A 15,706-nucleotide genomic window follows, 5' to 3' on the forward strand; every position below is an offset into this window, starting at 1 on the left:
ACTGGAAAGACCATTTTATAGAAGAAAGAGGCCGGCAAAATGAACCAAGTCTTCGTTTAAGGGTAACCTCGTAAGCAACAATTTTTATTTTTTATTTTTATTTGAAAAAGAAAGAGTAAATAATAAGTACAATCGCTGAGGGTATACAACATATTAACATTGAAAACAAGAAAAATAAGGAAATCTAACAAATATAAAAACTTTTTTTTAAGAAATATGTCTAAAAAACCCTAACTTCTTATTTTCTGACAAGAGAAGACCACAATTGGTCAATTTTAGTAGCTGATGACAAAAACTGAGCATCTAAATCCTCTCCGACCGTTGGGCCACCCAGTGAGGCATTTGGCGATTGGGAGGATTGATATAGACATGTATCACAGCACATGGGCATATTTCCTCAGCCATCAGATGCCTCATCGGGCGGCCTAGTGGTTGGAGAGGACTTCGAACGCCTGAAACAAACGTTGAAATGGTATATATTTATATATATATATATATATATTCTTTTTTAAACCTAAGCATTTGGGGGAAAATATTAGTTCATAGGCAAGTGGTTATAGGTGGCCCAATCATAACAAGGGCTCCTCTAGGTAGCTGACCTGGTGGTCCTCTTAATCTCTTGGCATGTTGAGACAATTCGTGGTCAAATTAGGCATTTGTGGGCTTGGGCTGTGGTTTTTTTTTTTTTTCGGGTAGTTCATCCAAGCATGGTGTAGCTAATCGTATAGGTGCATATCTTGTGAACATTTTTCAAGTTTTATTAGATTGTTTAAACTTCCATTATGATAATGTTTTCTCCATATGTAATAAGTGTTCTAGAGATCCTCGAAATTCTATTTATTTTTGGGAAGAAAATATCCACTCCACCCCTCATAAAAGGCTGAAATCTCATTTCTATTGATGCTTTCATGTATGTTTCCTTTGGTTCTCACTCTGCCTTTTAGGAGCTCTCTCATTTTTTATACGAAAATGTTTTTTGACTAAGAGCATGGCTCTTGTGCCAGCGCCTTGTCCAATGAGAGCACTTGCTCATGAATTGATCAGGAGAGCACATGGTCATTTCGCAGCCCCTATGTCTGAGCTTAGAGATGCTCCCGAACAGAAAACTTGTCCCTTTTATTTTTTTTTATTTTTTGTGCAGGATTCAAGGGCCATAAGAGATCATACAAGAGTATCAAGACCCACTGATCAAGTCCCTAAGCACTCTTCAATTTATCACACTATGACAGACCAAAACAAATCAAATATATGTTGCTGTTCAAAACCCTTTCTTATTAATTTACAGGGTATTTATACAAATTAGCCCTAAGATTTTTCTGTAACATTCTTCATATAAATTCTTACTTCTTAAAATCATCAGAGTTCTCTCTCCAGAACTTAATCTGTAGAGCTCTTCGGTCCAGCATCTTCTCAACTTCCTCAATTGGTAGGCCCTTGGTCTCTGGAACACAAACCAGGACAAAGAACAAAGCAACTACAGAGATCAACCCAAAGACTAGAAAAGTCCATGATGTCCCAATTGCCTGTGTTAAGGTTAGGAAGGACTGAGCCACGATCAGGTTCGAAACCCAGTTAGCAGTGGCAGCTATTCCCCCGCAAACACCTCTGAACCTCAAGGGGTATATCTCTGAGTTCACAATCCAAGGAACAGATCCCATCCCAGGAGAGAAGAATATGATGTAAAGAGCTAATCCAATTAAAGCAATCCACCCATATCTACTAGGACAACCCCTTGTGTACCATAGCCTATGTTCTCCTTGACACATACCCTTCACTGTTGAATTTGAGATCAAACATGCCCCTGGGTATACCTTCAAAAGTAATAAACAAGAAAGTTAGAACTAGATAAGATGGTATGAAGAAAAGAAGATGAAAATTTTAACTTACCTTGTTGGTTGGAGATGCACAGAAGCCACAAGATGGAGAAGAGGCCTTCAAACACTTCATGCAATCCCAAGTAGCAGATGTGGTGGACTGGTAATCTGGGCAGGTTAAGCCAGAGAAGTGGGCTGTCTCCTGCCTACTAACCAGAGGCGAGTGTGCCGTGGTCTCATGGAACGTAGCCGAAAGAAGAGCTAGTGAGATTATAACACCAGTTAGACTGATGATCAAGAGTTTCTTCCTTCCTGTTCTATCTACAAAGTAGATGCTGATAATGGAGCCAAAGGCATTGAGACCCGCTGAGATAAGGGATAGTAGGAGAGCTGTTTGGTTGGATGCAAAACCAGCCAATTGAACAATGGTGGGACTGTAATACATAACTGTGTTAATACCCACAAATTGTTGGAAGATCTGTAGTCCAACACCTGCTACAAGTCCTCTTCTTACTGTCCTGGTTTTTAGTATCTTGGTAAAATTGATCTTCTCTGATGATCCTTCTTCCTTGACCTCTGTCTCAACAGACTCTTTTAGAGCTTGTATCTCTATTTCAACCTCATCTGTAGGGTAGATTCTTTTCAGTATAGCTTTAGCTTCTTCTTCCCTTCCCTGTATAATTTAAGAACATAAGAAGCAATGGAGCTCAAGCTTCAACTTACAAAATAAAAAATATGAAAAATATTAACCTTTCTATAAAGCCAACGTGGCGATTCTGGAAGACCCCACATTAATACAAATTGAAACAGAGCAGGTAAGCCTGCAACTCCAAGCATCCACCTCCATGTCCCAGGAGCCTGAAAAATCAAACCTTGATGGGTTAGTTAAAGTGTTTTGTTTGTTAATTACTACTATTACTGTACACTATTGTGGCTTGATTACCTTGGTGAATGCTAGGTTGATCAGGTAAGATAGGAACTGGCCTCCAGTAATAAGGAAAGCATTGGTGCTAACCAAGGCACCTCGGACTTTAGCAGGAGAAGCTTCTGAGATGTATAGTGGAGATGTCATTGATGCCATACCAACACCAAGACCCACAAAAACACGACCGACGATCAGTAGAGCTGGGTTGGGAGCAGAGGCCATGACAATAGCTCCTAGGAAGAAGAGAGAGTCTGCAACCAGGATTGAGATCCTGCGGCCAAATCGATCGTTCATCCATCCACCAATTGCAGCACCAATTATCGCACCAGCGACTGCCATACTGACAATACTTTCCTATAAACATGTATATAATATCACCATGAATGGTCAGTAAGAAATTTACATTCTTGAGATCCATTAAGAGAAGAAGCTAATGGTAATTTGTTTTTCTTGAGAACTACTGTACTTCCTTTCTCTTTGGATGATGAATTGAAACAGTGAAGAGAAAAAACTCTTGAAGGCTTTTCAAAAATTATGAATTCACTATAGACTCTGTGGGATCAACTTGGCTAATGAAGCCATTTAGATTACCATTCAGATATGTGTATTATGGGTATTAGTGAGACATGAAAAAGGAACTTGAAGTGGGTTTGCAATGGTTTAATTAAGGCTGTGTTTGGTATGCAATCTTGGAATAGATTCTGAGTCAATGAAAAATTAGAGAAGAAACAAGTTTCGGAATGGGTTGTAGAGCCAGAATCTATCTTGAGAATGCATAACAAGCACAGCTTTAAATGTGAAGAGAATTCAAAAAGGAATCTTGTGAATTATGATGAAGATAAGAAACTTCTTACGGAGAAAAAGGGAAAATGCACTTCCTCACCTGCAGAATAGTCTGCCTATCAACAGCCTTGAAGTCATCTCTAATATAAAGAAGAGCCCCAGAAATGACCCCTGAAGACCCAAAAATCAAGAAAGAAAATTTAGTCAGCAGAACAAACAGAGACTATTTTTTTCCTCTTTCCTTTATTTCTTGTTTTTTGATACCCAGGATGTCTGGATCTTTGACCCGACTAATTCTTGGGGTCACTGTGATTCCCCTTACACAGGACCAGGTCAGTCCGAGATGAAAACTCTCGTGCGGTGGCCCCAAGAAGTTAGGTGCAGCGGCAAAGGTTTGATCACAGGACCTCGCTTCCTAAGACGGAGTACCATGTCACCTCCAAACCAACTGCACTAAAACAGACCAAGCAAACAACATAACAAAGAAACAGATCTCCAGAAGGATAAAAGAAGATGAAAGACATTGCATCACTGGTGAGAATCAAGCTGAAAAAAAATCATAAAAGAACTCTTGAATAGGAAGGATAAAATGATTTTCAACTCCATTACAAGAACCAATGAAGGATCACTTAAACAAATATAAAATAGATGAATTTAGTATTCTTGCTGTATCTCTCTGGTCTGTTGCATGGAGAAAAATATTTATATTAAAAAAAAAAATGATGGGTTATTTAGAATTTCAGGTAAAAAGCATCAGTGAAGAACCACACACAAACAGAAAATAAAAACTAAAGACTTTGGGATGAACAGAGACTTAAATCACTATACTACAGAGAGAAGAAGAACAAATACCAGTATCATAACCAAAGAGCAGACCACCAAGCCCAGCAGAGAAAGCAAGCTGAAGTACATATGGGTTTCTCCATGCCAGAGAGAAACATTCTGTGAAAGCTGAAACATCAGTTCCTGGATGTATTCCTCCTTCCATGACTCAAGCACACATACACAAACCACACTATCCTTGTAGAAACAGATACAAACACTAACAAATCAGAGAGAGAGAGAGAGAGAGAGAGAGAGAGAGAGTGAGAAGAATCCAAGGAAGGTTTATGGAGTCTTAGAGCCTTGGAGGCAGTGTTATTTATAGGAGAGGAACCCAAAAGTCAACTTGATTAATTTTTTTTTCCTTCTCTTTGCATATAATTATTTTTGGATTAATTAATGAATCCCCATTCCTCAGTTCAAGGAGAAACCAACAGGCACGAAGTCCCAAACAAATTCCCAGAAACTGCAGTAAAATCTTATAAAAGAAGATAAGCACCAAACAAGTAGGCCCAGTGACCCACAGAGGTTCAAGCTTTGATAAGATGAGGAGAGAGAGCTTTTCACTCACCGGGAAACCCTTCGAATTTGGGGTTTCCTTTTGAAATTGGTGGAGGGAAGCTTCGTAAAGATTGGATGGGTAACAGTTTTTATTTTTTATTTTTTGGATAATAAGGGTGGGTCACAGTCGCCACTTCATTTTTCTAACTTCTTTATCATTCCATTTATTTTCTGTGACATCTCTGAGCTTTCATTGATTTTTTCTAGCAATTGGGTTTTTCTCACTATCAAATGTCAGCCTTTTGCAGGCTACCAAGGAGGATCTGAATACGGTTAGTATTTTAGGACTTTTTTCTACCTTTCTGGATTGACCATTAATTATGAAAAAACTGGGCCAGGCTTAAGTTCTAACATCAAGAGTGAGAACAAAACTCTTTTGTGCAAGACCATAGGAATAAATGAAAAGAACAGTGATTCCTTTTATTTAGGTACTAAGTTATTTTATAATAAAAGATGTCATTAGTCCTTTGTTAATATCATTAATAAGGTGTACAGAAAGTTGGCGATGTTGAAATCTAATCTTTTGACCATTCTTTTTTCAGTCTACCCTAGCCTCCATTCCTTTTTACCAAATGTCTTGTTTTGCTTTACCAAAGATTTTATGCAGCAAACTGGACTCAATTTACCTCCACTTCTTGAATAGAGATTGTGATAATTCTACAAAGTTGCTTTTAGTTGGATGGGATAAAATCTGTTTGCCTAAAAGGGTGGGAGAGTCTTGGTATAAGGAAGTTTGAAATTCACAACAAAGCCCTTCTTCTCAAGTTGGGCTCGAGAATGTTAGACAATGACTAAAGTCTATTGGTCCAAGTCCTAAAATCAAAATATTTAAACAAAAGGTCCATTTTTTGACGAAAAAACGATGAATATGAGAGGTTCGATCTGTTGGAATAGCATTGCAAAAATTCTACCCTATCTCAAGTCTATTGTTCTTCAAAAAATAGGAAATGGAACCAACACATTTTTTTGGAATGACCCATGGATTGTGGACCACAAGAATACCACCATAGAACTTGTCTGCACAAATGATAACCTAAATGCAGCACTGACTCGTATTAGTTTTGCTTGGAGGGACAATGGGATGCACTAATTTACTAAATTCTTGATTCATAGTTCAATCATCAACAGAATAGCTCAATTACATGCCTCCTCTGAAAGACAAGTGGATATGCAAATTATCCAAGGTGGGAATTCTGACAACTAAATTGGCTACATTGTTTTTAACGAATTCACTAACACGATTCAATGTATGCTCACACTGGTGCTCTTGCTCATATGCTTGCTCACTATGGTGGCGGTTTTTCTAGAAAATCAATATATTCACCCCAAGTTTAAGATTTTTTTGGAGAGCTATCAATGCAGGACTTCCAACAAAGGACAAACTAATGAAATGGGTGGATATTAACCAGTTATGTGTTTTTTTCCATAATCAGCAAGAATCATTATGGCATGTTATGTTTGAGTGTGAATTTTCCACAAGACTATGGGCAACTAGCCCATTAGGTCCCAAACCTAATGCTTTTCAACATTCTTCTTTTAACAGAGATTTATGTATTATTTTAGATCTTGTGGTATTCCAAAAAAAGAGCTAGCTCTTTTATTATAAAAAATTATGATCATATGCTACTGATGTTCCCAGGTTGACACTGAGAGGGGGGATGAATCAGTGGTTTCAAAAATTTTCTTATTTGTAACCCAATAAAACTTCTAATTTCCAAGTTCTATATTGGCTGGGGCAATCCCATAATTACCAATCATGCAAACAACGACACGTCCATCTCACACCACAGTGTGGCTGGGTCTACCTGACAATGTCCAATTATTCTGTAGAACACGCACTTCAAATATATGTAGAAAAGTAAATGCGAGACAAGAACACCAAATATACGTGGTTCGGTCAACGTGCCTACATCCACAGAGGAATACTCATATAGGGTTTCGTATTTCCCCAATACTCAACTTTTTCAACCACTACAATGGTCCAGGAACACCTATCCCTGCTTCAATCTGAGCTGCAACTCAGACAAAGGCAACAACCCCACACCCTAGACAAGCCCCAACTTGCTAGGTTCACAATTTTAAATCAATAAAATAAAATCCCACCCAATACATCATTGATCTAGAGTTTTTCAACAATATACAAACTCTAGAATATAAAAATAGGGATCTGGATTACCTCAGCCTATGTAATCCTGTTGATGATTGCTTACTTGACATATAGAAGAAGACTTGAACATGCTCAAACCATTAATATCTCGACCTTTTGGATCTCTCTCTTAAGGTTGTTTCTCTCCTTTTCTCTCTTTCTCTCTCGTTTTTTCTAGTAATGGAGAGGCTACATATTTTGCCCATGAAATCTCTTTTTATTGCTGAAAATAAAAGATGACTTGAAGAAGCCAGATTCTGCCGAGTGGATCAATTAAGGGTGAAAGAATCCTCCATGATCTGAAATTCTATTCATTCTTGGGCGCTCTTTATTTCTTTGATGTCCATATGTGCGAGAAAGAATCCAATCTGAAGTCCACTTCCCAATTTTCAGTTGTTGAACATGAGGCAGACTCTTACTATCCTCTCTTCTTTGTATTAACTTCACTTTCTTCTTCTGGCTAAATCCAACACTTGGCAGTTGCTGCACACGAATGAGATTAGAAATCTAGACTTCATCTTCAAATAAAACTGCTGTAGAAACCTTGCTGAATTCATGTTGGTTTCTAGCACTTCAACTCCTAATTTGAACCAATCAATAGTCTCCAATTCAGCAACGTGTTTATTTCTAACTCCTTTAAATCTTGCTGTATTTTACTCATGCGAGAGCCAATCCCATCTCAATCGTTTATATTTGGAATTCGCTACCAACCGCCCATGAGCTTTGAGAGTTCTAATAAAACTCAATTTATTTTTCTTTAAACTGAGCCCAACTCTAATTACCTCATCAACTCATGTGCTTTGCTAATTCTCAAAACCAAGAGGTTGTTGATGCTGCCATACATTCCTTGTCATAGTAGAACTCTTATTGTATTTATGATTTTAAATCAAAGGGGTTACTCAAAAGAGAGACACATTCAAGCTTGCTGGCCCATTGCATATACATAATGCTTTCTTACCTCATCAAACCACCTTGTTTGTATAATGAGATTCAATCCAAATATCCAATGGACTACTAGGACCGATTCAATCTAATTGGTTCAAGATTGAACCCAAATTTTGACCCATAATTCATAACCAACTCAATCATCAAATCCAAGTGTATTTGGTTAAGATACCGAAACCAAACAAATTGAACTAGAACCATCACACTGTTGCCACCAATGACAACATTTGATCCGATTTCCCAACAACTACTTTATTTGGAACCACAGGAATCAAATCCATACAGTATAGTTAGACAAGTTGAATTTTGGATAAGTAATGGCTTGATTAATGAAAAGTCCACAACACAAGTGATATCTTGCTTATCTCCATCCAAGTCTCCTATCTCCCCATTTCAGAATGATAGTTTAATTCTAGTAGTTTCGAGTTCAATAGAGGGGAATATGGCTGGGTGGGCTTTCTGCTTTCTCCATAAAAACCAGTGTATCTTATTTCAGGCTAACTATGTGTGGATAGGAAAAAGTGATGAAGCTGCATTGTGAGGGCTGCTATCGGGTCTATGGAGAGCAAGGAGGGAGGGATGGAAAGTGGACCTGATTTAGAGTGATGAAGACATAATTGGTTGTTTATTGGACATGGAAAGGACGAAAGCTTTGAAACTTTTGCATTGGGTAGCAAAACCTATATATGTGGAACTCAACCAGTACCAATCCTATCCAAAATTTTGTCTAAAGAGAAACAGTACTTATGTAGCTAAGGTTAAGGATTTGGCTAAAATGGCAAGGGTTAAAAACGATCTCTAACTATTTTGGATATGACTTGAATATTTTTATCTAGTTTGCTTTGAAAAAAAAAATCAGCCTTTTGTTTCTATCTCAAATCCTATAGTAATTTTGTCCAAAACCCTTGAATTTTGTACTTTAATTTTACGGAACAAGGAAGAGGTTATGTGCCTTGGATGGAGTTGAGGGGTACATCATAGATCCTCATCTCTAATCAACGGTTTTGAACATGCATGGCTGTGCATAAAACCCTTCTCTTTTTTTTTTTTTTGGTGAATAAAAATTATCTGAAAACAATAAAGAAAACCTTAGAAGGCAAGATACCACCTTGAGGCACTAGGCCCCAAAACAAAAATGACCAAAAATGATCAAAACAATGAAACTAGAGAATGAGAACTAGCTCAACCCAAAAGGAGCAATAACAAGCTCATATTATGTTCATCAGATTTTCCAATTGGATGAGAGAAGAAAGTAAGGGGTAAATCTAATATAATGACTCATTTTCCTACGTAAAGCAATGACTCGAGTGTCTTCCCAATGGAGTTCCTCATCTTTTTTGCTTCAACCCAAGTGCTTCCTCTAGATTTTCAACATTTTGAATTTCCTCCTCAGAATACTTCGACCCTAAATCTTACTCTTGAGAGTGACAATCAAAGAGGTTGTGTGCCACTCCGTAATATAAAGAAATGATTTTCCTTCAACAGATTCCAAATTTCCCCAACAAATGTAGTTATTATCTACATTTGCAACCCCAACATGAATCGGTTGATTCAGGGAATCGATCTCAATGTTAAGATCAAACTCATGAGATTCACCTTGATAAAAGAGAGGAAGCGAGTGAGAGGGAGAAGGTTGCTTCTTCTTTTTCTTCTTATCTTTTTTTCACTTGAAATTTACATCATGAACGAACAATAAATTTTTGGTCCAATCTCGTCATTCTCCATATCCGAATGTGCCATCTCAATGGCCACGCTGGAATCCTCATTTCTAACAGAATCCACCTCATCAGAAGCTAATTGAGTATCATTATGCAATTCATTATTTAAGTCTCCCTTCCCTTAATTTTATCCTACTGTGAGGTTTGGTTTTGATTCTGACTAGGAATAGGGTTTGATGGCCTTGGACAGAATAAGGGACTGGGAAGACCATACATGGAAGAACAGGAATATGGGTAGTTTTTACAAGAAAAAAGGGTTGTGGGTAGTCTTCAACTTCAGGGATGGTTATTAATTACAACTCATCATCAGTCTCTATTTTTGTCTTTCTGATGTGTACTTGAAAAGAATCTGATGGTTACATCATGTGGAAAGAGACCACCGAAGCACACTCTCTCCTTGCCTCCTTAGCCTATTTTCACTTAAATGGGTTTGACAGCTTTAAGTCTAAGAATTTTATCAAAAAAAAAAAAAAGGATTTAAGTCTAAGAAGAAAGAACACAAAACTCATATGCTCTGATAAGAGAGGATTCCAAGTGTTTCAGTGACTGCAAAAGTGGACATGGGCATTTGATTTAATTTAGGCAGAGGCAGACCGTTAATTGTGATTTTGTGGGGTGGCATATCGAATTTTAACTGATGGAAAGAAAGGAGCTACCCATGAAGAAAAGTCCATGATATACTTTGGATTTGAAATATTTCTCATGAAGACTTCATTACGAGGTTTTAAAACTTGTGATCAATTTCAACCAATATTGATTTGAATTCGTATCGAAACATTTGGAGTGAATGGATTTACCTGTGTGTAAAGAGCAACCTAGTGCACGAGGATCCTACTACTGCAAGGCCTGAGAGGGGCAAGTGGAACGAATGGATTTACCTGTGTGTTTTTAATTCATTTTGACCTTTTTACCTTAGATCGTAGCAGTGGAATGGTATCAAATTGGTCTTGACCGATACCAAATCAATCTTGTTGATTTGGAGCGATCCAATCCAATTTTAAAACAATAACCCATAAGATAAAGAACAAAAATACAATTTTGGAAAAAAGATTCCTGCTGGTCTAATGCAAGCAGGGCCTGGAATCAGTGGGCGTGAAAAAATCATTGTACCCTCTCCTCATAGTGCACTGAAGACGTTCTCATGTGCTTCCTCACTGGCAACGAACATTGGTGTTTGCGTCAGACCTGCAGGGCTCTTCTACCTTTATCTTCTTATGAAAACATTGATCAAAATTAGTCAAGGTGGTAGACTCAATTCAAATTCCATAATGCCACTCCCTTCGGTGTCACTGGTAACTTGTTTGTAGGCCACAACTCTCGTAATGGCCATGACTTGTGTGTCTCATCCGTCATAGTGGATCTAAATGCCCAGTGAATTAGAATTAAGTCAAACTGAATAAAATTTGGTTACAATCGGGGACAAAACCAAGGCGAGACCTCTTGGGGAGACTGACGCAGCAACCCACCAACCCCTAACCATTTGGCCAACCCACGGATGAGGGAATTTAGGTATCACTAATGTGCTATAGTATATTAATATAGTATATTATAGTCTATCAATGCATTATAATACTAATATACTCTAATATATATATATATATATATATTACTAATATTAATATTAGATTTTATAATACCACTATATTATAGTATAATATATTATACTATATATAGTAAACTGAGTACAAGAACCAGAACTAGACCGTGTAGAAACTTAATTTCATAACCAAACATGAACCAGAACCGAATTGGAATCAAATAGGTTTAGTATAAGTCATGATTTCAAAACCAAGATGGGATACGATTTACTTCTGGATCACACCAATACTCTATAGAACCAAATTGAATACTCAATTCCGGACCAATATTCACCCTTAATTTTTCTGAGTACAAACAAGACAAAGAAGAAAAAGTGTGGTGTAAGTTTAATAAAAGGTGTCAATTTGGGACTGGAACTGGGAGCTGTCCCCCTAAAACTTGGTTTTGGACCTTTCCATTTATAAACGAGGCGGAATTGGGATTCAATTTTGGTATCAAATAATAAATGGACTGAATGGCTCGGGGATGGGAATTCCAATAGTACCAGTACTGAAATACATGTTAGGTAAGATGGTATTGGAATTAGAACTAACAATAACGTTTCAAAGGGTATGTTTCATGTTCTTATATTCAAGTTTTATGGCTCAAGTTTGATGTATTTGAGTGGTCTTTTCTCGGATAGAGGTTTCAACTGATGGACATTTAATTTTGTTACTAAAAACTTGTTTAGTGATAACATTAAAACTATTTTTGTAAATCCCCAATCTCATACCAAGTCACATATTGTCTGCTTTAGCCGATGGGCTTCACGGCTTTAAAACGTGTTGTTACTATGAAAAGGGTGGTTGAGGTTATTAACTAGCCCGTCTCTTCCCTTAGTGAATGTAGGAGTAAAGAGATGCCCTCCTCAATGCCTCTCTCATTTTCTGCTCAACCTTTGGGGTTCACCAGATCTGGCCATTTCTTGGGTGTGACAATCTCCCCATATGCAACACAATGTCCTTGTTGTTGCTCCACACAGTTTCGGAGTCCACTCTGATACCATTTGTTATGGCCTGACTCCACACCATACCACAATATTGTCCACTTTAGCTCATGGGTCTCACTACTTTTAAACCCGTTGTTACTATGGATGAGATACTTGAGGTTATCAATCACCCGAGTCTCTTTCCCCTAACCAATGTGGGAATAAAGAGATGCCCTCACTCATCGCATCTCTCGTTTCTTGCCTAACTATGGGGGCTTACTAGATCTTGCTTCTTCCATTTCACACCCAAGAAATAACCCAAGCTTCATAAAGAGATGTTTCCGTAAATTGAATACACAGCTTCTAAGTCACAGTGAAACAACCCTACTATTGCACTGAAGTCCATCCTCATTTTTAATGTGTGTGTGTGTGTGTGTGTGTGTGAAAACCAGTAACAATCCTATAAGAGACCATTGAGACAACCTGATAAAAGATCAAATCAAACCCAAACCAAATGTCAGCTAAATGGTTTGGTTTTAGTTTGACCCATTAACAACCTAAAACCAGTTCAGCGTAACCAAGTATCTGATTGAATTGACTAATTGACACCCCTAAACACATCCATCCGCTTGGCCTCTTGCTTTGTTTTTGGGGTAGGCGAAGACCAAAAGTTTAAAAGGGAATCATGAATTAGGATCTGTATAAGAGACCTAATTTAGTCGGGAAATACTAAGCTATGTTTGTTTGGCAAGAATTGAAAAAAAAAATAAAATATTTTTCTAGTTGTTTGATAACCAATAGTGGTTTTTTTATTTTTTATTTTTTTTATTCTTACAAGCATTCTGTTACTCTGAAATTGTAAGATTTAGCAAGAAATTATTATTCGCTTATTATCTACTTCTCTTGATATTTTATTTTTTATTCTTTATTTATTTTTTTCTCCAAATCTATTTATTTATTGCCAAACAAATATATAGCCTTAGAGAGGAGTTTAGTTTGGAGACCAAAACTAGGTATAATAAGGTTTCAAGAGACTAAACAAAGTAAACCACTGTGGCATGCTAACATTTTTGTTCTCATCTCTACATAGACCAATTTCTAAGTTTTAACTAAGGGCGAAAGAATCCTACTAGTCTGGCACAAGAAATATCAAATGTACAGTCCAATGAGAATACAGGTAAGAACATCTTCAATGCACATAAGGACTGCACCATCTTTTTGTATTCACTTACATTTCAACTTTTCCTGTGTTAAATTGACAGAGTTCATTTTTCTTATAACGGATTTGATCCATATTCGAGCCAGTAAGTAATGCCATATATACCATTCCTGCTCACCAGGAGTGGATACACGAATCAGTCAACTATGATAATTATGGTCTAGATAGCACATACTCCATCTTAATTATTGGGTTCAAGCCTTCACTCAAGGGAATAATATTAATTAAACCAACAATTAACCATTAGGGTATTTATAAATGGTGATAGATAATCTGCTTAAGCACTAAACAAGGTATCCATATTCTAGAGCTCTTTCTCTATCATATTTATTCGTTTTAGAACTTAAGAATTGGGTGACTAGTGGCGTGAAACTCATTTCATGAGTAGTGGGTATTGTGGAAAATTGAGAGGGACAATTTCTAGCTGCCACATATGTTAGATTCATAACCCATTGACAACCCCTATCATCACCAAATAAAAAAATATTATATATTAATTTTAGTGTCTATTTAATTAACATCACAAAACTATTATTAGCACTAATCAACAAAGATATATTAATATATTTAAACATATAAAATATTAAATTTGGAATCTAAGGAGGAGAGAGTGGAGAAGAGAGATGAGGTGCGTGGATTCTAAACCGTTAAGTATACTAAGAGGATGCTGCCTAACCTAGTCTCATATGATGTTGGTGTTTACTTAAGGGGGAGAAAGAGAATCCCTTATTCAGTAGGTAGAAGGTTCTAGTCATGGAATTAATATGATTTGATAATTAATATGATTTGATAAGATAGTTATGTACTATTTAAAAAAAAAAAAAATGATCTGACAGTTGGTATTTATCAGTTTTTTAATGTTTCTCTGCTTTAAAGCTTTCCAAAACAAATGATAAGCTAATTTCTTTGTTGAAGTAACATCACTGAAGCCATTCTTGTCAATGAGGAAATCATATCAGTAGGGTCTAACTCTAAGGCATATGATCCCATAGTTAATAAGGAATGCAATAATGTAATGATCATCCATATTTGTTGTTGTCCAGTGCTATAGGCTGCATAGGTCTGTCCGGTCTGACCCAATTCAGTCTGGGTTTACAATCTGATGAGCCAGTCTGACCTAATTCAATATGGTTTATTTATTTATTTATTTTTTTGATAGGTAATTTGTATGTCTTGAAAAGGAAAAAAAAAAAAAAGAATGTACAAGAAAAGACAGCCTCTATCTCCATCTTTGGACTAATCGAAAGAATGGAAGAGAAGGCCCTAGAAAACAAAGCAGGACAACCCCTATATTACAAGAAAAAAAGCCAAGGATAAACTAAGACATATTACAATATGTAGAAAATCTTTAAAGATGAATCCTCCTTCACTAAATTATTCAGCTCCTAAGGGAAATCAAGAGGCTGAATAATACTCTCAACATGAGATGGAGCCATAGATACTAGGTAATCCGCAGACTTATTAACCTCCTTCTATACATGTTTGAATTCCTTTCTAGACAGGGTACTAGAAGTGTGAAGAATTTTGCTTTTAATAGCTCTAATCTCCCATGGCCCCTCAATTTCTCCGTTTAGCATATCTGCAACCAATTTGGAATTTGATCGAATAGAAATCGCCATCATGTTGTTTTCTATGCAAATAGAAATTCCTCTAAGGATAGTCAAGAGTTCAAGCTATAAAATTTTAGTCTTCTCCTCAAGACCAGTATAAGCCAATAAAGGGATCCCCTTCCTATCCCGGACTAATCCTCCATAAGAAGCTCGAGCTTGTGAGAGGGATCCATTACAATGTAATGCTACCATATTACTTGGAGGCATAAACCAAGAGCATGCTTTTGGGATTACAACCTTCCAACTAACATGAATGCCCCACTTAGTCATGAGGAATTGATTTCTAGGATTACATTCAGCAACAAAGTTCACCCTAGAGCATTTAAAAATCTTAAAGTTTCTATTTTGCCATTAGTGTTGCACTATGGCACAGAAAGCTAACTTCCCAATTACTTTCAATGGAACCCATCATGAAATTCATGTTTGATCCATGTGGCAATGTGGGTTTGCCTCAGGTATCCTGATCTTCATTGATTAAAGATTAGTTTTACATTCACAATACATGGTTTGAACTGAACCTGGTCTAAATGTTTGAACCGGTCCAATCCCTATTGCTGCAAACCAATAGCACCTTGGTTCACCCCACATTTCTTGAGTGGAGGATATAATGATGCTTATAAATATCAGTCCTCCATGTGTCTTAATCTGATTGTTTAC

General features: G+C 37.0%; 1 protein-coding gene across 1 annotated transcript; it reads right to left on the bottom strand.

The window, feature by feature from the left end:
- Positions 1-1,247: 1,247 nt before the first annotated feature.
- Positions 1,248-4,621, bottom strand: LOC122093330 (probable inositol transporter 2). The gene is made up of 6 exons (XM_042663640.1): positions 4,375-4,621; positions 3,623-3,693; positions 2,758-3,093; positions 2,565-2,672; positions 1,888-2,487; positions 1,248-1,811 (listed from the first exon to the last, which is right to left on the bottom strand). Exons 1-6 carry the CDS (start codon positions 4,508-4,510, stop codon positions 1,341-1,343), a joined length of 1,722 nt encoding a protein of 573 aa, XP_042519574.1. The 5' UTR covers positions 4,511-4,621; the 3' UTR covers positions 1,248-1,340.
- Between the last annotated feature and the right edge of the window lie 11,085 nt (positions 4,622-15,706).

The sequence above is a fragment of the Macadamia integrifolia genome, chromosome 11, assembly GCF_013358625.1.
Source record: "Macadamia integrifolia cultivar HAES 741 chromosome 11, SCU_Mint_v3, whole genome shotgun sequence".
NCBI classification, from domain to species: Eukaryota; Viridiplantae; Streptophyta; class Magnoliopsida; order Proteales; family Proteaceae; genus Macadamia; species Macadamia integrifolia.

Coding starts and splice junctions, on each gene's coding strand:
- LOC122093330 (XM_042663640.1), bottom strand. CDS start 4,510: ATGGAAGGAGGAATACATCCAGGAACTGATGTTTCAGCTTTCACAGAA. Junction 3,694..4,374: donor GCTCTTTGGTTATGATACTG/GTATTTGTTCTT, acceptor TTGGGTCTTCAG/GGGTCATTTCTGGGGCTCTT. Junction 2,673..2,757: donor TCAACCTAGCATTCACCAAG/GTAATCAAGCCA, acceptor TTGATTTTTCAG/GCTCCTGGGACATGGAGGTG.